The following is a 27001-nucleotide window of genomic DNA, read 5'->3' as shown; positions in this document are numbered from 1 at the left end:
GTCCTTCAGCCCATCAGCTGTGGAAACTGATTCAGTGTGCCACACTGCCAGGTGCCACAGTTCCATGGCAGTCGGCAAATGACGGTCCCTAAGGATACACGAGCCAACCCCTAGTGTGCACTAGCCTTGTTCTTTCCCAGCCTCACAGAAACTGGAGGAAACAAGTGCGAAGAGGGCACACCACTACCCAATGCTACCCGGTAAACAAGTCCAAGGCCTGACTGCTACACAGCTGCTGTCCCTCTCAGCGGTTCTAGCCAGCTGTGTGGACACTCTGGATTTCCTCCAGGGCAAAGCTCTTGACATCACTTCCTAAGGAGGTATTTCTCACCTCCCTAGAGCAGGCCAGGCTTCCGTATGCCCTGCTTAGGGTCTGCGTATGCTTCCTTCATTGCAGGATCATGCTCTGTAGTCATACGGGAACATGCTTCCACCATACCTGTCTCCCACAGCCGCCTGAAATCTCCCGGAAGTCAGGAGGTGGGACTGCCCTACCCGGTGATTTTCCAGTACTTACCCTCTTCGTACGCATCCGTGTCTCTCCTGTCCCCTGTGTCAGAGGGAATAAGGGGGCTGGAGACCTGGCTCCGTTGGTAGAATGCTTGCTTTGTATGGTGAAGCCCTGGCTTTGCCCTTCAGCCCTGCATAAACCAGGGGCCATAATGTTCTCCAGTAACACCAGCACGCCGGCATCCAGGGGTGAAGGATCAAAGTGATGACCAGAGCTGGAGAGATGACTCAGTGGCTAAACGCACTGACTGCTTTTCCAGAGGACCTGGGTTCCATTCCAGCACCCACATGGAAGGTTATCATTGTCTGGTAACTCCAGTTCCAGAGCATCCAACCCCCTCTTCTGGGTCCCTGGGCACCAGGAACAAACACAGTGCACAGGCATACATGCTGGCAAAACACCTGTACTTAAAAATCAAATAATTTTTTACAAAAATTCAAGGTTGTTCTTCTCCTAGTGAAAGGCCAACTAGAGACTCTGTCAAGAAACAAAGGACCAGGTTGTATTTGGGGCAGCTGCTCAGCTAACCACAGTAGTCTCTTAGGAGCTCAGGTAAATCTCTGTGAGTTTGAGCCCTGGTCTAGAGTTCCAGGACACCCAGGGCTGTTAAATAGAGAAACCTTGCCTCAAAAAATGCCACATTCTAGCCGGGCGGTGGTGGCGCACGCCTTTAATTCCAGCACTCGGGAGGCAGAGGCAGGAGGATCTCTGTGAATTCGAGACCAGCCTGGTCTACAAGAGCTAGTTCCAGGACAGGCTCCAAAACCACAGAGAAACCTGCCTCGAAAAACCAAAAAAAAAAAAAAAAAAGGAGCCACATTCTGGCCTATGTACTATATGAGACTAGAAATTTCTGGGTACAAAACGGTTACTCAGTCAATGTATGTGGCAGGCAAGAAATTACATCCAATACTGGGCGTGCAGGAGGTTCTGGGGAAGGGTGAATATCCTCTAATGGGGCCCAAAGCAAAGAACACCTTGGCTGACATTCTCGTTTTTTATTGGTTCTGAGATCAAAGGGCTAGGCGAGCTGGGACGGGCATAGAGCTCAGGAGGGCGCTGAAAGGCTCTGCCCCGGGGCAGACATGCTGTGTGGGGTCTGCTGGCGGGCTCCCTGGCCCACCCAGCGACTGGGCACATGGCACTTGGCGCCTTGCACGTCCTCTAGCGGCTTGGCACTGTGGCCTCCTCGCTGGTGGGCGCCCCTTTCCAGTTGCAGGAGTTGTGAGTCTTTCACAGTGCGGAGGGGTGGGGATCCGGGGTGGGCACCTCCCCGGGGTGCAGGCAGGCCCCATCCGCCAGTACATCCTGGGCTCTGGGCATCTACTGCGGAGCGAGCGAGGCGCGCTCGGCTCTTTTCCCAGCAAGTGGGAGTTGGCAGTCCTGGAGAAGCCCTGGAGGCCTCAGCGGGACATCATCCGGACGAACTCTGGGAGGGAGACAGGAAAGGGTGGAGACAGTGCCAGTCAGGAGCCAGTAGGAACACTACCACCGTCGGTCCGTCCTTATTGCCCCGGCTTCGAGGCTGCTCCTCCCCCACCTCCACGCTGCATCTTTGTAAGGCATCTCTGTGAAGTGCTACAAGGGCTGGAAAAGTAGAGGCTCAGTCTGCAGAAGAGGGAAGAGGTGTTCTGGGAAGGACTCTCACTACTGGGTCTTAGAAAATAAACAGAATTTCACTCAAGGGTGGGCAAGATGGCTGAGGAGGTAAGGGCGCTTGCTGCCAAGCCCGAAGACCTGAGTTTGAGCCATGGGATCATTTGATGGAAGAAAAAAAACCCTGCAAGTTATCCTCTGATATCCACACTCATGCCATGGAACGACACACATATATTCTAGATGGTTGGATGGATGGGTGGACAGACACAATTAAAACAATTTAACCTAAGTGGAAAATAAAATGAACAGCACCCGGCACAAAGAACAGCATATTCACAGGAGGGTTTCACAGGCTAACATATCTCGAGTATTTCAGAGTGAAGGAATGGTAGATACTGTGACTGGGACAGTGAGCTGTGGTCAGATGTCACAGGCTAAGGTCAGGCCAAAGAGTATGGTCCTCAGAAGACAGCATGATGAGTGAACAGACAGACAGATGGGGAGGACAGACACAAGGATGAATAAATGTATGAACAGATGGATATAAAATCCATGGGGAAATGACTGACAGAGAGCTCAATGGAAATACCAGTAGAAGTACAGGCAGCTGGAAGGAGTATGACTATAGGAACAGAGCACAGAGGTGCGGGCCGACAGAGGTGCGGGTGGACGGAGGAGTGGGCAGGCAGATGGAGGAGTGGGCAGGCGGATGGAGGAGTGGGCCGATGGAGGAGTGGGCGGATGGAGGAGTGGGCAGACGAATGGAGGAGTGGGCAGACGGATGGAGGAGTGGGCAGACGGATGGAGGAGTGGGCAGGCGGATGGAGGAGTGGGCAGACGGATGGAGGAGTGGGCAGACGGATGGAGGAGTGGGCAGACGGATGGAGGAGTGGGCAGGCGGGATGGAGGAGTGGGCAGGCGGATGGAGGAGTGGGCAGACGGATGGAGGAATGGGCAGACAGATGGAGGAGTGGGCCGATGGAGGAGTGGGCGGATGGAGGAGTGGGCAGACGGATGGAGGAGTGGGAGGACGGAGGAGCAGGTGGACCGAGGTGTGGGTGGACGGAGATGCGGGCTGACAGAGGTGTGGACGGGGACAAAGATACTGAGATGGATGAGAGGACAGATAAAGAGCAGAATGAACGGAAGGATAAATACGTGGACCAACGGTTGTATGGATGACTTTAGAGATGATGAAAAACTGAACAGGCATCTGGACAGATGAAGGTTCGAGCAAGTGAGAGGTATGAAAGGTGGCCAAGTAGATGGATGCAGGAGTGGGGCGGGGGATGGGGGTGGATCGGTGTATACACAGGTAAGATACAGGTAAGACGGAAGAAAGGCAGGGAGGAAGGGCTGGGTGCACCGCAGTCTCACAGCGGTTTCCAGACCCTCTACCTTCAAAGTCCACTCGTCCATCTCCATTGAGGTCCACATCACGGATAATCTCCTCGATGTCTCTGTGTCCCACCTGATGACCCAGCAGCTTCCTCATGGCCTCTCGCAGCTCACTGGTGCTTATCTCCCCATCACCATTGGTGTCGAACTGGAGAGTGAAGGAGAAACAGAGACTGCACGGATGGGCAGCAACCTCAAAGCTGACCAGTGGCCCCTAGGCCAGGGTTCCTTTTCTAACCAAGTTCCCTCCCGTGATCTGGGGCCCAGGGATTCAGAACCCTTCAAAGTCATTCTGAGACTGGGACTCGCCCTGCCCACCCCTGCCTGTCAGCATCCATCACTCACCTCCCGAAAGGCATCTCTCAGTTCCTTTACACCAATCATATCTGCTGTCTCTGCCAGGAGTTTAGGTCCCATTAGTTCCACAAAGTCATCGAAGTCCACATGGCCGCCCACTGGAGCAAAGAGAATGGCATGGGTCATCCTCGACCTACCCACTGCCCTCTAGGGAACCTCTGTGGTCGCCCCCATCTCCAGGCCCAGGATGTGACCAAGGCAAGGAGGACAGACCACAGACAAGGGGCTTGCCACAGAATGACTCGAGGAGTGGCCAGGGAGTGGGAAAGGAGCAGTCGACAAAAAGGAAACAGGGACAGGAGAAAGAAGCATTGGGTGGCAGATCGGGGTGAAGAACTTCAATGGAGAAGATGCTTTCGGAGGAAGGCTAAGAGGACAAGATTTATGGGTACCTGCTCCACGTGCCCCAAGCCTTATTTTACTTTAGCTGTGCAAATACAAATTCAACTCCCAAGTGACTCAGGAGATGGAAGGAGACTGGGCACCTACTTGCTGACTACAACTTTCAGCAGGGACTGAGCGCAGCACAGGGAACACGGGGCTGGGGGTGGGAGGGCTAGGGGACTCCCCATAACATTTATTTTTGAATGTTTATCTATGTCTAGTGTATGCAGGTGTATGTCCATCTGCAAAGGCCAGAGGTCAATGCCAAGCATGTTCCTTATTTTCGAAGCAGGGTTTCTCACTAACTCATAGCTCACTGATTCAGGTACTAGGTCAGCAAGCCTCAGCTGTCTCCATCTCTCCAGCCCTGGAATTATAGGTTTATACTGCCTCTCTTGACATCATCACCACCATCACCATCATCTTCATCAAGACAGAGTCATATGTATCCCAGGCTGGCCTCAGACTTGCTATGTAGCTGAAGATGACCTTGAATTTCTTTTTTTTTTAAGATTTTTATTTTTTATTATGTATACAATGTTCTGTCTGCATATATGCCTACTCGCCAAAGAGGGCACCAGATTTCATTACAGATGGTTGTAAGCCACCATGTGGTTGCTGGGAATTGAACTCGGGACCTCAGGAAGAGCAGTCAGTGCTCTTAACCTCTGAGCCATCTCTCCAGCCCGACCTTGAGTTTCTTTTAAAGATTTTTTTAAAAAAGATTTATTACTTTATTTTATGTGTGTGAGTTTTTCACCTGCGTGCATGTCTGTACTCCATGTGCATGCCTGATGCCCACAGAGCCTGAAGGGCTCAGAGGCTTCTGGAGCTACAGTGATAAGCCATCATGTGGGTTCTAGGAATTGAACTTGAGTTCTCCAGAGGAACAGTCAGTGCCCATAACTGCTGGACCATCTCTTCAGGCCTCATCTAGAGCTGACCCTCTCTCTCTATCTCCCCAGTGCTGACTGAAGCAGTCTGTGCATCTGTGCTCTCAGCAGCGGGGAGCTGGAGACAGAAGGATCCCTAGGGCTTGCTGGCCAATCACGCTAGCCAAACCAGGGCTTTGAATATGCGAGACAAACTGAGCCATTCCCTGTCCCTATATCAACTCTTTTTTTTTTTTTCCAAGACAGGGTTTCTCTGTGTAGCTTTGGAGCCTGTCCTGGAACTCGCTCTGTGGACCAGGCTGGTGTCAAACTCATAGAGATCTGCTTGTCTCTGTCTCTCAAGTGCTGGGGTTAAAGGTGTGCGCCACTACCGCCAGCCTTCTATAGCAACTTGGGTGTGTTTACGCTGTAGTGCCCTGGGCAGCAGTTGGTGTGAGTCTGTCCTGTGTGGGCCCCTTCCCACGGCCCTGCTCCCTCCTGTACTTTCCTTCCCTTATTCAATAAACGCCTTAAACCTAGATCCCTATTTCTGGAGAACCCAGATAAAGATAGAGGAACTCATAATGCTAACAGCACCCTCTGATTTCTTACTGTGAGCCAGATTTTAGGCTGTTACTCACCTATCTGCTAACTTACTTCTCCTGTCTCACTACAAGCCTGTTTTACATGGGAGGAAACTGAGGTTCAAAAGATAAGTGGCTTGAACTGGGCCCCAGAGCTGGATACAAAACTTGGTGCCAGGCCTGTGTGACCTGGAGGACAGGGACTCACGGTTCATGTTGATCTGCTGGGACAATTCAATGAGTTCCATCTCAGTGGGCATATAGCCCATGGTACGCATGCAGTTCCCCAGGTCCCGGCAGTTGATATAGCCGTCCTTGTCCTTGTCGAATTCTCGGAAGGCCTCTCGAAGCTCTGGGGAAACGAGCAGGGGCAGATGTGGTTGGAGAGAGGACCCCAAGACGTCTCAGGTACAGACAACCCAGGACCAGCTCACAGAGGTAGACCCTGGAGTCCTCTAGGGCTCTTGCCTGCCCAGTGTGCCCTGCTTTGTGCCTGGGACTCTTCCCACCAACACCTAGAGGTAGGTGGCTCTCTGTGAGTTCAAGGCAGGCCTATTCTACATAGTGAGCTGCAAGACAGCCAGGACTAGCTAGAGGAACCCTGTCTCAAAAAAAAAAAAAAACAAAAAACCAGCCGGGTGGTGATGGCACACGCCTTTAGTTCCAGCACTCAGGAGGCAGAGGCAGGCGGATCTCTGTGAGTTTGAGGCCAGCCTGGTCTACAGAGTGAGTTCCAGGACAGCCAGGACTACACAGTGAAACCCTGTTTCCCTGTCTCATAAAAACAAAAACAACAACAACAATGAAAACAAAACCCACCCCACCTTCCAGTGGAGAAGAGCAGCCCTTTCCCCTGAGGGCCTAATTTACCTTCGATCTCCTCTGGCCGTAATGATCTGTCCTGAAACAAGAGAACAGGTCACATTAGCAGCAGCAAGGGACCTAGAACTCACAAGATGCCCATCCAATGGGGGCCATCCAAGTGGCAGCAGGCTCTAGGTGGGGAGTGATAGGAACTGAGCAGAGGTCTTTCTGGACTTTGATGGGGGAAGAGAAGCAGTCCCCCAAGTCTTAGAGTCATGGAAGAGTGTTGACGGAGGAGTCCCAAACCCAACAGTCCCCACAGAAACGGGGCCACCCTTTTCCAGATGCAAGAATGAGCTGGGAACAAAGCTGGTCCAGAGGCTGAAACCTGTAAATAAAACAGGGCCAGGGGCAGTCACCACCCAAGAACACACAGGAGGAGCCAGGCATCAGAAGTGAGCAGGACAGTGGGAGATAGGGGACCACACAGGTAGCCCCAGAAGGAGAACAGGAGATTTAGGTTAGATGAGGAAGAATTGGAGCTGTGCCCAGCATCCTGGATACTGTCCCCACCTTTCCCCAATGTGACCACAAGCCTATACCCTGCCCATTACAGGACACAGCATAGGACCCGGGACGGCCAGTGTCCAAAGCAAGCTTCTGCAGCCCCCAGCAGAGCCCGTATCTCCATAGGGAACCACAGAAACTTGGCATTAAAACTGGTACCAGAGAAATCTCCAAAAAGCAAATTTAGGGAGACATGGGGAAGGGTCCTGATGGGGACATCCATCACCCCAGGTCTGCCGGGGAAGGAGACAGACAGGTACAGAACAGATATGGGTACCCATGTTCCAGCTCTCTGCCTTCGAATGGGAAGAGTACGAGGCAGGTCTGTGACCCTAAGGAGGCTCACAGCAGGAACAAGGACCCATATCATTAACACAGATGTATAGAGATGCCGTGCTGAGCATGAGGCAGCTCAGCTGTGCACCACGACTGTTTCGGTCAGTGGGGCCAATGATGGTGGAGACAGTGGCGTCCAGAGACAGTGCCTCCCGGATACAGGCACCCAGTCTGACGATCCTGTCGAGAGGGAACGGTTGTATTGTTGTTCAAAGTGTGTGTCAGTTTGGAATGAGCAGGCTATAGATTTCCCAGGTCCTCCCAGAGGGATTTCTAGCTGAGGGGAAAGAGTTACTTGAAGGGAGTGTTGTCTAAAGGACAGTACTGCGAGGATTTTCCCTTAAAGGCTGGCAGGGTGTATGTGGCGCAAGGGTCACTCCTGCTCCCAGACCGAAATATATGTTCCTGGACATTCCTGGGTGGCCAAAAAGATGTATGTTCGTGTATTATACCATCAGTAAGTGAAAATAAGCGAGTAGAGTCATCTCTTACTATCAGTGGGGGATTGATTTCCAGAAACCCCAGGCATGCCACAATCCAAAGATGCTCAAGTCCTTTACATAAAATGGCATGCAATTTGCATATAATTTGCATACCTCCTCTGGCATACTTCAAATCATCTTGAGATGACTTATTCTATTTATATGATGCAAATGCTATGCAAATAGTTGCTATGTTGTATTGTTTAAAAAATGAGGACAAAAAAAATCTATGTGTTTTCAGTGCAGGTACAAGGTTTTATCTTTTACTTAAAAATTTTTGAAAGATTTATTTTTATTTGATGTATATGAGTGTTTTTCCCGCATGTGTGCATGTGTTCCACCTGCAGGCTGGTGCCCTAAGAGGCCAGAGGACATCAGATCCCCCAAAATTGGAGTTGCAGTCAGTTGTGAGCCTCAGGTGATTTTGGGAACTGAATTTAGGACCTCTGCAAGAACACTAAGTGCTTGTAACCGCTGAACAATTTCTCCAGCCCTAGATAAAAGTTTTTTTTTTTTAACATTTGTGGTGTGTGTGCATGTGTGTGTGTGTATGTGTGCATTTGTGTGCATGTGTGCGTGTGCATGTGTGTATGTGTGTGCATGCGTGCATGTATGTGTGTGCATGTGTGTGTGTGTGTCTGTGTGTGTGTGTGTCCGTGTGTATGTGTGTATGTGTGTGCGTGTGTGTAGGTCAGAAGAAAACTTACAGCAGTTGATTCTTGCCTTCAACCCTGTGAGTTCTGAGAACTGAACTCAGGTCTCCTGTCTTGGCAGCACCTTTATCTGCTAAGCCGTCTCTCCAGCCTCAGACGCCAATTTTAAAAGTATTATTTCTTGCCAGGCCAGCACTTGGGAGGCAGAGGCAGGTGGATCTCTGAGTTCGAGGCCAGCCTGGTCTACAGAGTAAAGACAAGGAAAGCCCAGGAAAGACAGGGCTACACAGAGAGACCCTGTCTCGAAGATAAATAAATCAAATCATTTTTTTAAGTTTTTTTGTTTTTTTTTAATATTTATTTGTTTGTTTATTATGTATACAGTATTCTTCCTGCGGGCCTCATTACAGATGGTTGTGAGCCACCATGTGGTTGCTGGGAATTGAACTCAGGACCTTTGGGAGAGCAGGCAATGCTCTTAACCTCTGAGTCATCTCTCCAGCCCATCAAATCATTTCTTAATCTACTGTTTTTTAATCCCCAAATGCGGGGACTCCAGGAAATGGGGAACTGACTGTATGCATGTGTACACAAGTGTGCAAAGAAGACTCAGTGGGACAAGCTGCTTCACTAGAGTTCACTTCCCATCCCAAACCCTAAGCAGCTTGCTGCTGTTCCAGGGCCGAGTTCTGCAGGTCTGGGGGAGGAAGAGTACACTGCAGACTCTTCCACTCTGCCCCACTGTGCTCCAAACTTCCAAGGGGAGGCAAAGCAAGGCACTTCCTCTCAGTGAACCCGCAACAGCAGCCTGGTGGCTGTTCCCAGGCTCACCCAACGCCCCCAACCCCATGCAGGGTAGTGGAGGAGCATGTGTGTAGTAGGGTTACACACTGAAATATGCACTAATCCTGCAGGGGCGGGCAGGAAGCATTGGGAACATACATAGTTCCTTCCCAGGTTATGCAGTTAGAGAGAAGTCCCCAGAACCTAAAGTCAGACCGGCTCAGGTGCGAAGCTTGTAGCTGTTACCGCCTAGCTGAGGGTCACTCCCATTCTCTAAGCCCCGCCAGCTGTAACATGGCTCTGTAACAGTACTTACTTCACAGGCCTTTATGTGCGTTCCTCAAGGCAAGTATTCAGCACGTGAAATTTAACCAATGCAATCTACAAATGTTTGTATCCATGACACTCTCATTACCCGCTTCCCTGTGGCAACTCAGACCTGTAGGAGGCTATTCAGTACAGCAGCCACTGACCACACATGGCTACTTACATTTGAGTTGGAGGGCTGAGGAAGAGTTCAGGATAGAACATATGCTTAGCATATACAAGACCCTGAACTCAATCCTCAGCAAAAACAGCTTTTAATGAAAATAAAATAAAAATGAATAATTCTGTTCATTAGCTATATCCCTAGAGGTCACTAGCCACAAGTGATCAGGGCTACTACAATGAATATCACGGGGTAGGATAACAGGAGAGCATCTGAGTACACAGAATTGCTGGTAAGAGCACAGAATCTGCGGAGCTGGGCTATCCGCATTTGAATCCTACCCCTGACACTGCTAGTGTGACCTCAAGTATGCTACTGCATCCAACTCAGTTTCCCCACATGTGAAATGGGGATGATAGAAGTACCTGCCTCTGGGAGATGGGGCTTTTAGGAGACAAATTGCCAAGACATTTAGCAGAGTCTTGCTTTCCTCAGCATTCCGTGGGCACTCTGTAAGGCTCCCAAAGGATTGTATATGCTGATTTATTTATCTGTGTGTGTGAGGTACGTGTGTATGCAAGGGTATGTGTGTGTGTAGGCGTGTGTGCAGGTATGTGTGTGTGCAGGGGTGTCTGTGCAGGTATGTGTGCTGGCAGTATTGTAGCAGTGTTGTGTGCAGGTATGTATGTGCAGGTGGGTGTGTAGGTGTGTGTGCAAGGGTGTCAGTGTAAGTGTATATGTGCAGAGGTGTGTAGAGGGGTGTGTGCAGGGATATATGTATAGGTGTGTGTGTGTGCTTGCATATGTAGGAGTCAACCTTGAATGTTGTTTTTTACGTTCCCTCCACCTTTTTTTTTTTTATGGGTTGTGTGCACACACATGAGTGCAGATACTCTAGGAGGCCAGAGGGCATCAGCTCTCTCTGGAGCTGGTTTAGAGTTACTCATGACCTGCCTGGCATGAGTACTGGGAACTGAACTCAGGTCTCCTGAAGGAGCAGTACCACTTAGCCATCTCGCCAGCCCATCTCCGGCCTAATCCACCTTATGTTTTGAGACAAGGTCCCTTATTGGGGCCTGAGGTTCACTTGTTTTAGGCTGGCGAGTGAGCCCAGGGCTCTTCCTGTCGCTGATCCACCCAGCACCCATTGCAAGACCCACCCATCACCATGCTCATCTTTAGTGAGCGATGGGGACTAACCTCAGGTCTTTTACCAAATACCATCTCCCCAGTCTCTGCTTTTATTATTTTGTTTAAAAATCTTTTATTAGCATTATTTTATTTCATCTGAGTGGTTTGCATGCATGAGTATATGTGTATGGTATACATGGCTGATGCTCACGGAGGTCAAAAGAGGGTAACAGATCCCCTGGGACTGGAGACACGACCTAGTGTGTGCTGGGAACCACACTTGGCTCCTTTGGAAGAACAGCCAGTGCTCTTAACCATTAAGCCATCCTTCCAGCCCCCGCTTTAATTCTTTCTTGCTGGTTGATACAGACTCACTTTGGAGCCAAGAATCAGATTCTTAAGTTGGGGGCTTGAAGATAGGGGCTGCTACGTACAGAACCCCCTTTCTTCCCAGCATCTCCTCATGCCCTGTGAAGCCAAGTTCAGCCAGCTGCAGCTGGCCAACTTACGTACAGGCTGTCTGTTCTCAGCAAAACCCTTTCGAAGAAAAATGCAGGCAGGACCCAGCAGGTTGTGCATGATGGCGCAGTTCTGTGCCAGCATCAAGAGTGGTCCTGGGAGCTCGCCGCCGGCTGCCAGTCCCTCCTCACTTGCCTGGACCACCTTGTAGCTGGTCTTCTCCTCCTGGCGCATCTTCAACCAACACCAAGCAAATAAAAAGAGAGGTGAGGCGTCACCTCCCCGTTCATCTGGGCCCTCCCAGCCCCAGGCCTGGCTGTTGATCCTAGGAGATCCTTGAGAGTCACGTGGTAAAGTTCTGAGAGCTTTAGCCTGTACAAGGGCGGTTTATAATTGGTCCAACAGATGGAGGCTCCAGTACTGGCTGAAATAGTTATCCTTGGAGAGTTAGATGTGATGCTTGAAGTAAGGTGCCCTCATGCATGGGCGCGCACACACACACACATACACACACATACACACACACACACATATACACAGGAAAACACGCACTTGTGTGCATGCGGTTCACAGAGTGAAGCAGAGGGAGGCTTCTACCCTAACCCAGAGTGTCACACAGAACCGTGTCCTTCCCACAAGTGTTCCTAGTGTCTCAGCTCAACCCTCAGACCTACATCCTGTCTCCCAGATTTCTGATGAACTCAGACTCTGCCCCAGCTGGACTCCCCCCCCCCCCCCCCCCCCATCGCCACTGGACGGCCCAGAGGATGAGCAGAGCTAGTCACACAGAGAGCAAACAGGCTCAGCAAGTCTGTTGACTAGAGGTCGCAAACATAGATGCCATTGTTGACAAATGAGGCAGGTAGGCTGCGAATGGTGGGGATAGGCGCAATGGGTGCTGTGTACCCACCCTAAAAGGACGGCTCTACTTCCTGCATTCCAGCCCACAGGTGCCAAACCTGGTTCAAAGCACCAGTGGTCCGACAAGACCCACCTGTACCCAGATTCCACCTGCTTGTGACGGCACGACTGGGCAGGCTTCCAACAACTTCCCTTGCCTACCCTCCCTCTTTCCCTGGCCCCATGCCCAGGCTGGCTTGGCCTGCTTGACCTCTAGAGGCTGTGGCTGGGGCCTCGCCAGCTGACCGAATATAGCTGCGCTCTCAGGCCCCGGCAAGCCCTTCGTCCTCCCTGCAAATTCCCACAGTTATAAAAAGTCAGCACTGCTCCACGGACCCTCCCCTTAGGATAACAGCAGCATCCAGACATAACATATGGCTGGACCCAGGCTCCCAGCATGCCCAGTGCCTCTCAAGAATCCAGGCCCCAGCACTGTGCCCTACAGGGGACAGCCTCTCTTCAGTGTGGGAGTCAGTAGCAGAACATCCCCAAGGACAGGCAGGGTAGCTGGACTCCCAAGAGAACTGTCTGCCTGAGACACACAGAGCTGCATTCTCTCTGTCCCAACCAGCCCTCTTCTAACTAGCTGCCTCTAGCTGAGCAAAAGTCGCATGGACTCGGGCAGCTTGGCCTGGAGGACCCTCCCTTGCCCTGTCCTCTCAAACTTCTCCCTTAAGCCCTCCTCCAGAGGGGCTGTTGATGGAGACTCAATCCTACCCCACCCCCCAAAGGCCCTAAGCCCCTTCCAGACCTAGAGAAGGAAGAGCACTATGTCAGGTCCTCAAAGGAGATGCAGCATCTCAGACCAAGGCCGGGGTAGTTGTAGGGAATATCTGAACACAAAGGATGTCAGGCAGACCAAGGCCCACTCTACCTGGAATCTCTCTCCATCCGCTCACACCCTGGAACCTATGCAGGAACTAGTAAAGAATAGAGTCTTTCCCTCTAAGAAGGGGTCCAAGAGAAGCCCGGGACTAAATGAGGGCGGGTGTGGGCTAACTCCAGGAAGCAATGGTATTGGAGGTGTTTGTGGAGAAGCAGACTTTCTGTCTTAGGCTGAATCTCACACATGCTGGCTCAGGAGAAGCACAGTCCAAGAAGGAGGCGGTGGCAGGTGGTACAGAACCCTAATGTGTTGGCTCCGGACACCATCTTGGGAAAAGCTCTGGCCTGCCACCTGCTTGCTATACGACCTTGCACAGCTCGCATCATCTCCCTGTGCCCCAGCATCCTCCACACCCTAGGGGCAATCATCTCTATCCACCTATCCACAAGGTCTCGTGAGCAATGAATGAGCTTCTGTCTACAAAGTGCTTTGTACAGTGTTTAGAACGCAGTAAAAGCCAAATAACCGAAGTTGCCGTAGTTACGGCAATGATGATGGTGACAATAGCGAAGTTGGTAGAGCAAGTTAAGAGATGTTGGGTGCCAGGAGGCAGTGGGGAACATCTGTCAATCAGCAAAGGCATTAGATGGATGGAGAAGAATTTGCTCCCAAAAAGAAGGAACCAGTGGTGGCGGGGAATTTCCACTGCGTTTCTTGATTATAACTCGGCCTGGCACCAGGTTGTCCCAGGAGGTAGCCATTCTTCCCTAGCCGGTGATGATGGCACCTGACAGGTTGGTCCTGCCCAGTTCAGGGCCTGAAACAGGCTACCTATCACCGTGTCCAGCTCCCCAGCTTCCACTGAAGAAGCTGAGCCAGGGGCCTGGAACCAGGAGAGGCCAGCTCATCAGAGAACATCATGATCTCTGGCTCTGGAGCAACAAAAGCTGGCTGAGGTCACACAGGTCAACCGCCCCCCCTCGTGGCCAAGGAGAGCTTGAGGAGTGTGTGCTGAATGAGATGGGAGGGGACATTGTGCTGCACCGATTAGGGAGTCGGACTCGATGATCACGGAGATCATATTTGAGAATTTATTAATAACATTTCTGGCAGTGGGAGAACGAAAAAGCACACATAAAATACTAGCTCTGACTTTACATGGTACAGGCTCTAAATCCCAGCTCTGCTTGCTGGCGACTGAGTGACCTTGGAAACCCTTATCTCTGAATCCAGCTCGCTTTCCTGCAAACTAGCCCAGGGGACTATTTGGTGGAAAAGAGCGAGTGAGATGGCAGATGTCTGATATGTTGCAAATAAACCAGAAAAAGAAATAATTGCTAAGACTTAAGATCACGTGTCCAGTGGATCCAGAACCTCTCCAGGTGCACCGTGACTCGGTGGTAGAGGCTCAGGCCTTACATACACAAGGCTCTGAGGAATAAATGCTCTGCCTGGGTGATGGCTCATGCTTATACTATATTTCCAACATATGGGTTCCAGGCCAGTCTGGGCTACAGAGCAAGTTCTGGGCCAGCCTGAGCTACCACAGAGGCCTCACCTCAAAAACAAAACAAACAGCAAAAACAGAACCAAAATCCTGAAGGCAGTGGCGACCATCCCCATGATCTCCACTTCTCTGCCCCACTGTTTATGTCTGGTGGAGATGAAATCCTAGCGTGTCTAGTACTATCCACTTAGCATCGTGCACAGCACACGTCATTCTGAGAGTGACATACCAGGAACTGGCGGTGGTGAGGCATGTCATAAGATCTTTGAGTTTGAGGCCAGCCTGGTTTTTCTAGCGAGTTCCAGGCCAGTTACAGATACACAGTGAGCTCTTGTCTAAAAAGGAAAAAGGAAAAAAAGCGAAAAAGAAAAGAGTTAAGCATTAGGAGCCAGCTGTACTGGCTCACACCTATAATCCCAATACGCGAGATGCAAAGGCGTAGGCTCCGGTGTAAGCTCTTGTTTCTAAAAAGCAGAATAAAATGAAACAAAACAAAAAACCCCACCTTAGGCCTGGGGCATGTGTGAAGCTCTGGGTTTGATCCCCATTAATATACACACACTGGAAGATATCGGTAGAATTTAGCAGTCCCAAGTGATTGGTAGTGAAAGGAACTAAGCCACAGAAAGTTAATTTGTCCAAGATCACTTGAGCAAAAAGAGGAGACCTGTCTGGCAGGAGGCAGAGGAAAGAGCTCGTTCCTAAATCTACCTCCTCAAGCTTACGACCCTTTGTATTGGTGTTCACCTGGCAGCCTCTCTAATTCAGATCAGCTTGTGTCTCCCCAAATCACCCCCCTAAGAGGCAGAAGACTCCCCTTAAGAGAATGACAGACCCTGAGGCTGGGGACACACAACAGAACAGCAGCGCTCCGAGCAATCCAAGGAGCAGGGAATATTAAATGGAATTTGATGTGAACAGCTTAGCCAAAGGAGACGATAGGCTAAAAAGCCCCAAGTGTCCTAAATCGAGAGGTCAGAAACCTAATGGAGAAGATGGGGTGGGACCCACGTGAAGGCTCCATCCACCAATCCAAAACCTTACCTAAGTCACCTGACCCTCTGATCCCTGGCCCCCTCAATTGGCAACCATTTCTTATTTGGAAAATAAAAACACGGGAGGCAAATATCTTTATCAGTGCCGTCTTCTTTAACACGGGTCTATGGCCTGACTACAAAAGATTAACAATATAGGTGAGCCCCGACTGGAAGACACACTGCAGATACAACCCAGACCTTCCTAAAGACACCCTACGGGAGAACACTTGCTTTCCCAAAGGAATTCTGACAAAAGAATCTTGTCACAGCGTAGAATGCAATAAATCCACCCTGGAAAGTGACACTCATGTAGGCTCCTGACCCACATATTTCTTGGGCACCGTGTTTCTCAAAAGAAGTCACCCTGGCTCTAAGACCTGGTCCTTTGACACTCTCACACCTGACTCAAGAATTATTGCGAGTAGAAGCAAAAGGAGAAATTTGTTTGGTTCATGGGGTTTCTTCAAACCCCAATTTTGAAGGCTTAGAGAGTACCAGCAAGAAACACAGACCCCCTACGAGCCCTCGGGCCTGCTCCTCAAGGGTATCTGATTCTGTAAGACTCGGGGATGGCTATGCACTGACAGCCTAAGAATCCTCACCTTTCATGCTACACCCCAGAAGTCCCAAAGTCACAGGATTTTTTTCTTAGCTCTTGTGTGAATCCCAAATATGGCCTTCCCCGACTCTGTTACTCCTCCACCCCTACCCTTCAGTCTTAACTTTATTTAGTTCAGAGCCTGCCTAGGACATAAGAATCTGCTAAGAAGAGTACCTTGAAGTTGGAACAGGGACACAGTATTGGGCAGACACCCTTGGAAGAGTAGCGAGCATCATCAGGTACCCACCCACTCCATGCCCCCTGGTGCAGGCAGCAGGATGCCCCCAACCTTAGGGACTTGGGGGTTCCAAACATACCTTTCTAGAGAGGTTTCTTAATGGCGACTTGACGCAGTTGCCCATCCTACACTGATGCAGCCCCACTGGCGATCTCTGGGTCCATGAAGAAGGCGCCTGGGGGGGCCAAGAGACCTCAGTCTGGGTCACTGCCAACCCTAGCGTCTCTGCCTGTGCCGCTCTTCCTCCAGGACAGAGCTGAGCCTGTGTGCGCGTGCTCGTCTGCCTGCTCCTGCCGCTTTTTTTTTTTTTTCCGGGTGGTTTGTATGTGTATTTGTATATCTAGGTTTAACTTTCTTAAGGAGACAAAGGCAGAAGGGAAGGGTGCATGGCACCGAAAAGAGCCTCTGGAGAGTTGACGGCAGAGGGCACTGGCGCTGGGAAGCCTTTCGGATCGCCAACATCAGATTAGAGCATTAGAGTCTCTTCTCAGCTTCTCCCCTTCCCTCAGCCCCTCCTTTCCATGTCGCCAAATATGCAGGGAGATTGCCTTGGGGAGGGGGACCCAAGGTAGCAGCTGCAGCTGGGAATTAGGCCAGCCGAGCCAGAAGGGAAAGCTGGCTAGTTTGGGCCCCCAAAGCCAGGGTGCCTTGCAGCTTGCAAACACGTACACCACACACACCACACACATGCATGCACACACAGGACCCTAGGGAGATGGATGCCTCTTCTGCAGAGCAGTGAGCCGGACAAGCATGCTTCAGCAGTCACTGGCAGTTCCAGCTAGATGGGCATCTGGGTAGTTCTCAGTCGAGGGCCTGGGAGGTCTTTTGACGTCTCTATTACACTCTGTTTTTCACACTTGCCTCGTCGTTGACATGAGGCTCGGGGCTGGCGGTGCAGCTGAACCCACAGCTGTAGTTAGCTATTTCCTTCTGCTCTCTTTGCTCTATGAAGGCTCCCTGACCCTTGGGGAGCCAAGATATGGGGAGGAGGAGCAGGATGGAGGAGGTTCTGGAACAGAGGACGTGACCAAGGTCTCTGGTCGCCCTCATTCTGTGCCTAATCCTGATTGAGGCTCTTTCGTTGGCGTGCAGAACAGGGAGGCTGTCTTTTTAAAATGGTCCTCGAAGTCCAACAGCTGGAACTTTACAAATGACTGGATATTCCTTATCCTTCCAAATTCTTGCTTTGGCAAGAAAATTCTTTCCAAGCCTCGAATGTCCTTGTTTGAGAGCTGCTTTTGTAGCCGGTACCCAGAGATTCCTGTTTCCTTGTATCCAGCTTTTCCCCAGCAGGGGGCGCCAGAGACGGAAGAGGACGTTGACCCACGCCCAGGCCCCTGATGCAATCACATACTTCAGCCCAGACTGCTTCCTCTCCGGGGGACTTTCGTCCTGTTTGGGTGTCTGGTTAGAAATCTCATTAGGAAGATGGCTGGGTACATTGCCCAGTGGGTGGCACAGACTCTGTCCTAGGAGGCTATAAAGTAGATCGCTGGCTGGTTCACCATGGCTGTGGTGCAGTTGCTGACCAGAGAATGGTTTAGCCAAGGCAATTTCTTGATGCCTTGTTTGGGTCATACTCTTAGGAGGAGGGGAAAAGGGGGAGAGGCCACTCCCCGAGGACAAAAGGAGGAGCCTGCGTGGGACCAGCTAAGGGGCAGGAAAGAGGGTAAAGATGGCACGGAGCTGGGAAGGGAAAAACAGACAGCTAACAGATGCAAAACAGCAGGAAGGAGGGACTATTCTGACCCAGAGGTCAGGTTCAATGTCCTCCCATGAGCGAGAAAGGATCTGGGGTCTGAGGTTGAGACTCGGCTCTGCCTGTGATCGCCTTTCACTCCTGAGCTTCGGTTTCCTCCGTTAGAAAATGGGACTTTCCCTGTCTGGCTAATAAAGTGCATACAGGAAAGCCTGTGGTACATAATAGGCACCGATAAGTAATTATTCAAGTGGAAGAAGGAAGTATCGTTTGCCCAGCGTTTATGTGCCGGGCGCTGTGCTTGGCTGTGGGAACAATGAGGAGGAAGAGGAGTTTACATCCTCGCTGGTGGGCAGCCGCAAGTGAGGAGCACAGTTATTTACCAATTTTAAGATAAATGCTAAGAAAGAGACCCACAAACTCTGATAACGACAGGGGAGAGCTGTAACTTGGTCTGTGGAGATCGGGAGAGGCTTGTAGACAGAATCTGAAAAGGAGACATGGGCTATACTGGGTAATAGGGTTTCCTGTAAAACCTAGGAAACAGATTGTCTGCTCTGTAGCTCCGACTAGCCTTGAACTTGTGGAGGAGACTCCTGCCTCTGCCTCTCAGGTGCTGGGTTTGTGGTGTTTATGTTGTTGGATTTTGTTGTTGTTGTTTATTGTTGTTTGGGAGTGGATTCACAGAGGGTTTCTCTGTGAAACTGTCCTGGCTGTCCTGGAACTCACTCTGTAGAGCAGGCTGGCCTCGAACTCACAGAGATCCGCCTGCTTCTGCCTCCTGGGTGCTGGGATTAAAGACGTGCGCCACCACCGCTCAACTTGTCTGTTCATTTTTAAAATTATGTCTACTGATCTGTGTGAGGAGAGGCAGTGTGTGGGAGCCAGAGGGCAGCTTTCTCTTTCTACCGTGAGGATCCTGAGTTTGGAACTCAGGCTGCTGCACTTGCTGGCACCTTTACCCGCTGAGACCCACCTTGGCCTGATCTCGCTAGGTAATTGGTTGTGATCTTAAAGCCTGGATCCTCCTACTGTGCCCTCTCTGTGTGTGGTGTTAAGTCACACACCATCACACTCAGCTATAAAGTCTTTCTGAAATGACAAACCTGCCAACTTAGCAGCGGGGCTTATGTTGGGCCTCAGGTCTAACTAAACAGAAAAGCATAGACTAAGACAGGTCCTCAGCCCTGACTGTTGGAACCTGCTCTGAAAGTCTTGTGGGTGTAGGTGGCTCTCTGAGCGCGGAAAGCTGTCTACTCTGCTCCCTAGGGAACTCTAATCAGTAGTCGGCATTAGGACCCACTGAGAGGGGCTGGAGGGACGGCTGAGACGTTAAGTGTGCTTGCTGTTCTTGCAGAGGACCTGGGTTTGGTTCCCAGCACCCACAACCCTCTGTAACTCCAGGTTCAGGGAATCCAGTGTCCCTCTCTTGAGCTCTGAAGGCACTGGGCACACATGGGGTACACATACTTACACACAGGAAAAACACCCATACACATAAAATAAAAATAAATAAATATTGCCAGGCAGTGGTGGTAGTGGCACACACCTTTAATCCCAGCACTAGGGAGGCAGAAGCAGGCAGATCTCTGTGAGTTTGAGGCCAGCCTGGTCTACAAGAGCTAGTTCCAGGCCAGGCTCCAAAGCTACAGAGAAACCCTGTCTCGAAAAACCAAAAAAATTAAATAAATAATATTTTTTTAAAAAGGAAAGGAAAAAGAAAAAAGACCACCGAGGAAGGGGTCAGAGCTTGGAATGCAGAGGCAGGATGCCCTTCTGCAGACCAGATTCTCACAGAACTTTTGCAGTCTTGGTCTCTTAGATACTCAGAGTGCCTCTCTCAGGGTTTTGCGGGTGGTAAATGAAGCAATACTCACACAAGGCCCCGACCACTGTCTTGGCACCTAAAAGCTGTCTCCTTCCTCTGCCTAGCATCTGTCTTAAAGGGCTAGGCACGGCAGCCACTCACTATCTTCTTAGCCCTGGTGATTTCTGCCCCCCGCAGGCCAGTCCCAGCCATAACAGCTGACAGGTGCTTGTCGACCTTGGGCAATGCCTCTGTCCTTGGAAATAGGAGACTGAAGGCAACAAAACCAATCAAATATTTAACCAAAGCCCATTCTGGGGGTGCTCAGTGGGTCAAAGTGCTTACTGCTGAGCCCCACAACCCAAACTGGATTCCTGGGACCCATGTGGTGGAAGGAGAGGATCATCTGGAAGATGTCTTCTGGTCTATACACATACATGTGTGCACACATGCACACACACAGTACACACATATACATACATGCACAGTACATACACACAAATGTCTGCACATACACATGCACACATGCACACATACACACACATATGCACACGTGCACAATAGCACACATACACATTTTATTTAAATCACTTTTGGTTTTTGTTTAGTCAGGGTTTCAGTATGTAGCTCTGGCTGACTTGGAACTCACTATGTAGACCAGGCTGGCCTCGAACTCACGGAGATCCACCTGCCTCTGCCTTCCAAGTGCAGAGATTAAAGGTGTGAACCATCACACCCGGCATACATGCATTTGAGGTAATTAAATGTCCAATCTGCTTTGCAGTAAAAGTAGGGCTGAGACTAGTTTGAGATTTAAGGTCAGCGAGGAGCCTGGGGACCAAATCTGGGGTTTTAGAGCCTCCTTAAGCTAAACTGGGCTGGACAGGAGGCAGGAGGCACCGATGGCTTGGCGTTCCCTAGAAAACGCAGCCTGACTGAAGGTTGGGGGACTTTATTTGAGAAGCAAAGAACACTTTGTACCCCATTTTGTTGTTGTTGTTTTGCTTTGTTTTATTTTTTTGTTCATTTTTTTTTTGAGACAGGGTTTCTCTAGAGCCACACTTTGAACTCTGGAATAAAATAACAGGATCAGAGGGATGAGAGGAGAGCTCATCAGCGGTTATCCCTGATTAGGGAGAGGCTGACTCTAGGTCTTGATCAGATCCATCATATGAACTTGGGTGACAACCTAGTGCCAGGGTGCTCAGAGTGGAAGCTGGGGTACACAGGAAGGGTGCCCTGTGGACACTTATGACACCTTCCCTTCCCAGCCAGCACGGTGCCACTCAGGTGGCAGGTGCTAGCATTTATTTACTATGTGACCTCTGCAAGCGCCGCCTTCTCCAGAGCCTGTGTCCTCATTTCTAGAATGGGGGATGATAACGCCAACCCTCCCAGGTTGCTGTGGAGATAATGAGGACAGACTGATAATTCTGTAGTAGGCTCTGGACTGAGGTCCTGAGTATCTCATTGGTTGTCGGAAACAGCTGTAGGCAAATGCAGAATCCAGACATCCAGAGGATGCTCATCCAACTGACTCAGCCACTTCTCTCATCCATGATTGATGCAAACCACAAGCTGACCTTCTCTTCCCTCATCTCCAGGCCCAGAGGAGAGCTGGTGAGGCAGGAATGAATATTCACAGGCCTTCAAGACACAGGTTTGGTGCGGTTGAACCCAAAGGACCCAAACCATCATGACCCTGGCCTCTTCTTCACCCATACCACAGGAACTAGGAATCCTACGTAACCCGAACACAGGTGACATCAGTTACTCATTCATTTACGAACACTATGATCCTTTTACATGTTGTATATACACTGGGCTTGACCCCCTGGTAAAGAGGGATGCTTCTCTAGGGTGGGGCCAGAGCTGTGGGTTTTATTTGCATTCGCCTCTTCTCGGGCTGAGTGCAAGAGCAGAGGCCGTGTCTGTGCGTATCACAGTCTTCCGAGACCCAAAGCACTGCGTCCTGCTTACTCATTTGTCACACCACGTAGTCTGCCAGGACAGCTGGATGGCATGTCCTTCGCTGGCAGAACGAGGGACGGTTCCCTGGCATTGGGCTCAGAGCCCTTTCCTTTTAAGCCCTTCTCACCCGGCATGGAGGCAGTGTCCCTTACACAGCACTTCTGCAGACAATGCTCTTTTAATGACTATTAATGAGAGCAGTCGCATTAATGCAGGCTGCTCTTTCGCCTGCACTCACTGTGAGCCAGGCCTCTGATAGCCTTAATTTTGTGTGAGCCTTGTCAGAGCCTTGCGAGGTACTGTTTCCTCAGTCTCATTTCTGGATGAAGAAACCAAGGCCATAGAGAGAAGGATGCCAAGGTCACAAATACACAAAGTGGCAGAGGCAGGATCGGAAACAAGGGCTTAACGTCCTCCCAGCCACCACCCCACACCCCAGCCTCAAAACCACTCTATCCCCCTGCAGGCAGCAAATCTTATCTCCCATTTCCCCAAGTGTGAGGAGTCTATCCGGACACCTCTAGTGTGCCTAATCCTGGTTCTCTCTGCTGCTGTAATGACAGAAAGAATGCATCCTGGGAGTTAACCACCATCACCAACAACGGTAACAAACACAGCCGCCGCCTCTGCTCTGCGCCACGCAACGGACTGCGCTCTACACACATGCCTGCGTAAATCATTCAACCCCCCAATTCTCCTCGAGACACTAGGATTGATTTCTATTTTTCAAGTAAATAAAAGTGTCACTGAAAGAAAGCAATTCATTTAAGTCCAAAAAGAAGGTAAAAAATAAAGACGTTAAGATAAGAGGCATGAGCCCTAAGCAGAGCCATCTGAAAACGTCTATATTCAGGACCCCATTTTGCTTCCTCCCAGTCCCCACCCTGTCTCTAAGGACAGAAAGGTCAATGCAGAAAAGAGATGGCAAGGGAAGATAATCCCCTTACGTCGCAGGATACTGAGGACTCTGACACAAAAACTCCAGGCTGGTTTTGCTGTCCATGATCACCTGGATGCCTTGGAGGTGTCACCCAGGAAACTCAAATTGAATGTGCTGTGGTGGGGGTGGGGGGATTCTGCAGCTCCAAGAGGCCGGAGCTTCCTGAGGGAGGTAGTAAATATTTCATGGGACCTTCCAGCTCCTCCTGACTCAAGTGACCCTGTGACATTTCAGAACATGGGGCTGGAGAATAGTCTCCACTTAATGGCTGGGAAGTCGGAAGAACTGAGTAGCAGGTTGCTGAAGGGGTCTGAGTCCAGATAGGCCCATGCAGGCAAATTTTGCAAGAGTAAGGTCCTTTTCCCCAGATCACTGGCAGTGAGTGAGCCCCTTCCAAACTGCTGTGTTATGGGCTCCGAAACAGCCCAAATCTTGGCTATGTTTTCCACTGCTCCTTCCTAGTGTGCCACCAATGCCCGGGTGCGGGGGGGGGGGGGTATTCAATGCTTGGTAACTGAGGGAACCGCAATCACCCACTAACAACGTAGCATTTGGGTCACAACCCAGCCTAGACCCACAGATCAGTCCTAACACGCTACGGTTCCAAGCAACTGCAGTGAACATCGCCTCTCGGCATGTGGCCAGGAGAACTCTCTCAGGGCTCTGCAGCCGAACCTCTACTCCTGAGCACCGGTCCAGTTCTCTCAGTGAACCGCTAACGAGGGCTCCCTGCAGGAACAAAGCCATGTGCTGCCGGCCCTGTCACACCGGCACAGCAGTCCCGTGCAACCCGAATCCATGAGCAGCTGCCTTCATGACAGAGCCCCACCTGCACAAGCCACTGCAGAGTAGTGTTTTGAAAAGAAACGAGCAGATCTGAGGCAAAACACACACGGCCTCCTTGTAGTGCTGACTCCACACAGCCAGCCGCGAGCTTGAGGTGGCTTCTCTGCACTAGCAACGACCACAGAAACGCTTAGACCCCTGCGTCTGAAACCATGCCAGCATTCTGATCGCACCTCTGCAGAACTAACGGCCACAAGTTCCATTCAATTACGGACTCGGAACCAGAGGAAATCTTGGCTTTGCTCAGAAGTTCACAGGTTCCTGGGGCACAATCCCACACTGTAGCCTTGAACTATAGGGCGAAGCTGTTTGTAAATGCCCTGCTGGCTGGAATCCTTGCGGGCAAAGTGTGGGAGAAACAAAGAGGGTCTCTGGTGACCACGGCTCTGTGGCCTCCCTGACCCTAGAATGCACGCCAACTCAAGCTTGTGTTTTCTGGGTTTTATCCCACAACTGTCTTAATGTCATCCAGATGGCATCCCTGGAATACCATCTTCCTTAAAACCCTCCAAAGTTCCAGATGGAGCTGTATCTCTGGACAGACCCTCCATGCCTGCCCAGACATCTCTTCTCCTCCCCATCTTTCTAATCGCCTAACTTTTCTCAGACCTTTGAGGACACTCTAGTTAACGGTTAGCGTCACACATCCACAAGCAAGTCCGAGTACTCCCAGTCCTCCCCTTTGCCTCTCAGACCCCAAGCCCTTGGCTCTCTAGGGTCGCCAGAGGCCAGAGGAGCGGTTTGGCACCGCCTGCTCCAAGCACCGCTTGCGAACCGGGGAAATCTCCGGGAGGATTGCGGGAGGTCGCTCTTGCAGGTGCGAAGCAGGCTCAGCTGAGCGATGCCCAGGAAGAGGCCCCGAGTGTGGACAGCGCATAGGGTGCTGAATCAGACACGGGGGTGGAGGAGCACCAGGGCCTCGGGAGGACAAGATGAGTCGTGGTGCGCCCCGACCGGGCAGAGCGAGCAGGGCCAGGGACGCGCCGCCGCCGTAGGGTCCCGAGCGCCGGTGCCCCGAGCGCGGGCGAGGGGCGCGGCCCTTACCTGGCCGAAGGCGGAGCTGAGCATGGGGTGCAGTCGGTGGAGGAACGGGTCCGCCTCGGGGGCACCGGTGGGAGCCGGGTCCCCGCGACCCCGCGATCGCAGGGAGCCCCGTAGACCGAGCGCCGGCGCCAGCCCCCGTTCCTCCCCATCGCTCCCGCGGGCCGGCGGCAGCGTCTCCCGGGGCCTGCAGTGCGCCTGGGGCAGCCCACGCCGGCTCCCGCGCGCGCCCTCGTCGCGTGGCAAGGGCCGGCACAGGGGCCTCCGCGAGCTGGGGTCCCCGCACGGTGGCGGCGAGCTGGGGCAGGGACCGGTCAGTCGGCGGCCACGCAGCGCGGGGTCCCGTGCAGAGCCGTGGCGGGGAGCCCGGCTGCCCCCGCTCGCCGCCGCCGCCTTGAGCAGCGACGTCTTGGACTCGCTCTTGGCGATGTGCGAGCTCATCGCGGCGGGGCCCGCGCTCGCATGGCCCGCCGGGGGTGGTGCGGGGCCCCCGGAGGGCAGGGAGCGGGGCGCCCGCCGGGAGCCGAGCCCGAGGACACGCTGCAGGCGGGCGCCGTCCCCTGGCCGCTTAAATGCGGCCCCGTCGCCGCCGCCCATGTGACAGCGCAGCCTCTGCGCCCGGAGCCCGGAGCTCCCGGCGGCCGGCGCTGCGGATCTGGGGGGCAGCCTGCTGTCCCCCGAGAGCCCACCCCCAGCTCTCCCGCGGCCCAGGTGCCGCCGCGCCCCGCCCCTCGCCCCGCCCCGCGCTCGGGGAGTCCCGTTTCCGGGCGCCTCTGGTGGCCAAGGGGGCGCTGCGGCATTGAACATGAGACCTAGGGAAGGGGCAGGCGAACCTCCCCAAAAAGACCGGCAAAGCCACTTATTATCATGTCTGCAGGATCCCACCGTGCCCGGGATCGGTTAGTCACCCCCTGAACGTAAGCAAAGGTACACTCTTCAAAGGGAACAACTTTGGCAAAAGGACCAAAAGGGGTACAGGACACTAGAGACTCAGAATGCGGGCACTGTGTGACACCACCCAAACACAGGAGCCAGATGACCTGGAAGAACAATGTTAGAAGGAATGCATCTGTGCATCTGTCCACCCACCCTCCACAGAGCGCTGTGGGACTGTAATAGCCCCGGTAAGTCAGCTACTGAATTTACAGTTGTTACAACAGAAGAAGAGCCAGGTGGCAACTGGCTGAGGTTTACCTGTCCCCGAAGTGCCTGGTGGTGATCAAGTTCCTGGGTAGGGATCCATTTGCCGCGCTTGTTTCTCTCCCCAACCACCTCCTGCCCTTATAGCTGCTGGGAGGCTCCTGCCCTTGGTAGGCAGCCAGGAAGTCACACTGGGCTGGTTTCAATCTCAAATCCCAGCTCTGCTGCTTGCCATCTGGGTAGCTTGGGCAAGTGTCATCAACTTCCCTGAGCCTGTTTCCCCTCTTCTGGGAAATGCAAATGATTCTTCCAAACTAAATTCAGTGACATCAAAAGACACAGGACACACGAAAGGCTGGACCGGGTGCTTGGACAGGGCACACACCCGGTGAATGGGATCTCTTTCTTCTGCATCTCTGAGGCCCTTCTTCCACTGGTGTTTAGTGGTGGAAGAGATAAGATTTGGAGGTGGGGACCTCTCCCTGTTCTAGACTCTGCCGCTATAACCTGCTCACTGCCTGGCCTCGTTGCCATAGATGGGCAGACAATAGTACACAGGCTTCGAGGAGGTCCCTCTGTTCTGCATGGTGTACTTTTATTCATGTTCACCCAAGAAAGAAATGGATCTGGATGTGGCAGTGCATTCCTGTAGGCTGAGGCAGGAGGATTGCTGTGAACTTGAGGCCAGCTTGGACTAAAGAGCAGCACTATGTCCTTTTCCTCTTTTGGGGGTGGGGGAAGCTGGGTGTGGTGGCACATGCCTCTAATGCCTTGGGAGATGCAAACAGGAGAATTAGAAGCTCAAGACTTAGAAGAGGCTAGTCCTGGTTGCATAAAGAGTTCCAGGCTAGCCTGGGCTACTTGAGACCCTGTCAAAAAATAAAAACAAAAAACAAACAAACAAACAAAAAACCCAGGCATGGTTGTGCACACCTTTAATCCCAACACTGAGAAGACAGAGGCAGGCAGATCTCTGTGAGGCTATCCTGCTCTACACAGCGGGTGAGTTAAAGGCCAGCCAGGGCTACAGAGTGATACCCTGTTTCAAAACAAGCAGGCAAACATATAAAATGCAAAACATGCAAACAAACAAAA

General features: G+C 51.8%; 1 protein-coding gene and 1 long non-coding RNA gene across 3 annotated transcripts; one reads left to right on the top strand and one right to left on the bottom strand.

The window, feature by feature from the left end:
- Positions 1 to 1494: 1494 nt before the first annotated feature.
- On the bottom strand, positions 1495 to 25490 carry Cabp1 (calcium binding protein 1). 2 transcript variants are annotated; one of them, XM_041646633.1, is made up of 6 exons: positions 24770 to 25490; positions 6576 to 6606; positions 5914 to 6057; positions 3854 to 3963; positions 3509 to 3656; positions 1495 to 1940 (listed from the first exon to the last, which is right to left on the bottom strand). In XM_041646633.1, the coding sequence occupies exons 1-6, from the start codon at positions 25361 to 25363 to the stop codon at positions 1915 to 1917; spliced, it is 1053 nt and encodes a 350-aa protein (XP_041502567.1). In that variant the 5' UTR covers positions 25364 to 25490; the 3' UTR covers positions 1495 to 1914. The 2 variants fall into 2 exon arrangements, with proteins under 2 accessions (XP_041502567.1, XP_041502575.1); XM_041646641.1 differs by lacking the exon at positions 24770 to 25490 and adding an exon at positions 11405 to 11599.
- LOC121444855 lies at positions 13648 to 24751 on the top strand. The gene is made up of 3 exons (XR_005973832.1): positions 13648 to 16460; positions 21573 to 21728; positions 22503 to 24751. It is a non-coding gene; the product is annotated as an uncharacterized LOC121444855 (long non-coding RNA).
- Positions 25491 to 27001: the final 1511 nt, after the last annotated feature.

Source organism: Microtus oregoni, unplaced genomic scaffold (genome assembly GCF_018167655.1).
Source record: "Microtus oregoni isolate MIOR12 unplaced genomic scaffold, Mior012 000003F_ref0000135, whole genome shotgun sequence".
Classification (NCBI taxonomy): Eukaryota; Metazoa; Chordata; class Mammalia; order Rodentia; family Cricetidae; genus Microtus; species Microtus oregoni.
The sequence above is the reverse complement of the archived record's forward strand: the minus strand, read 5'-3'. Positions and strand labels throughout refer to the sequence as shown.

Excerpts from the sequence above, each read along its gene's own strand:
- Cabp1 (XM_041646633.1), bottom strand. The coding sequence starts at position 25,363 with ATGGGCGGCGGCGACGGGGCCGCATTTAAGCGGCCAGGGGACGGCGCC. Across the intron at positions 6,607-24,769 it reads TCAGCTCCGCCTTCGGCCAG|GACAGATCATTACGGCCAGA; the intron begins GTAAGGGCCGCG and ends CTCTTGTTTCAG. Across the intron at positions 3,657-3,853 it reads TGAGAGATGCCTTTCGGGAG|TTCGACACCAATGGTGATGG; the intron begins GTGAGTGATGGA and ends TTCACTCTCCAG.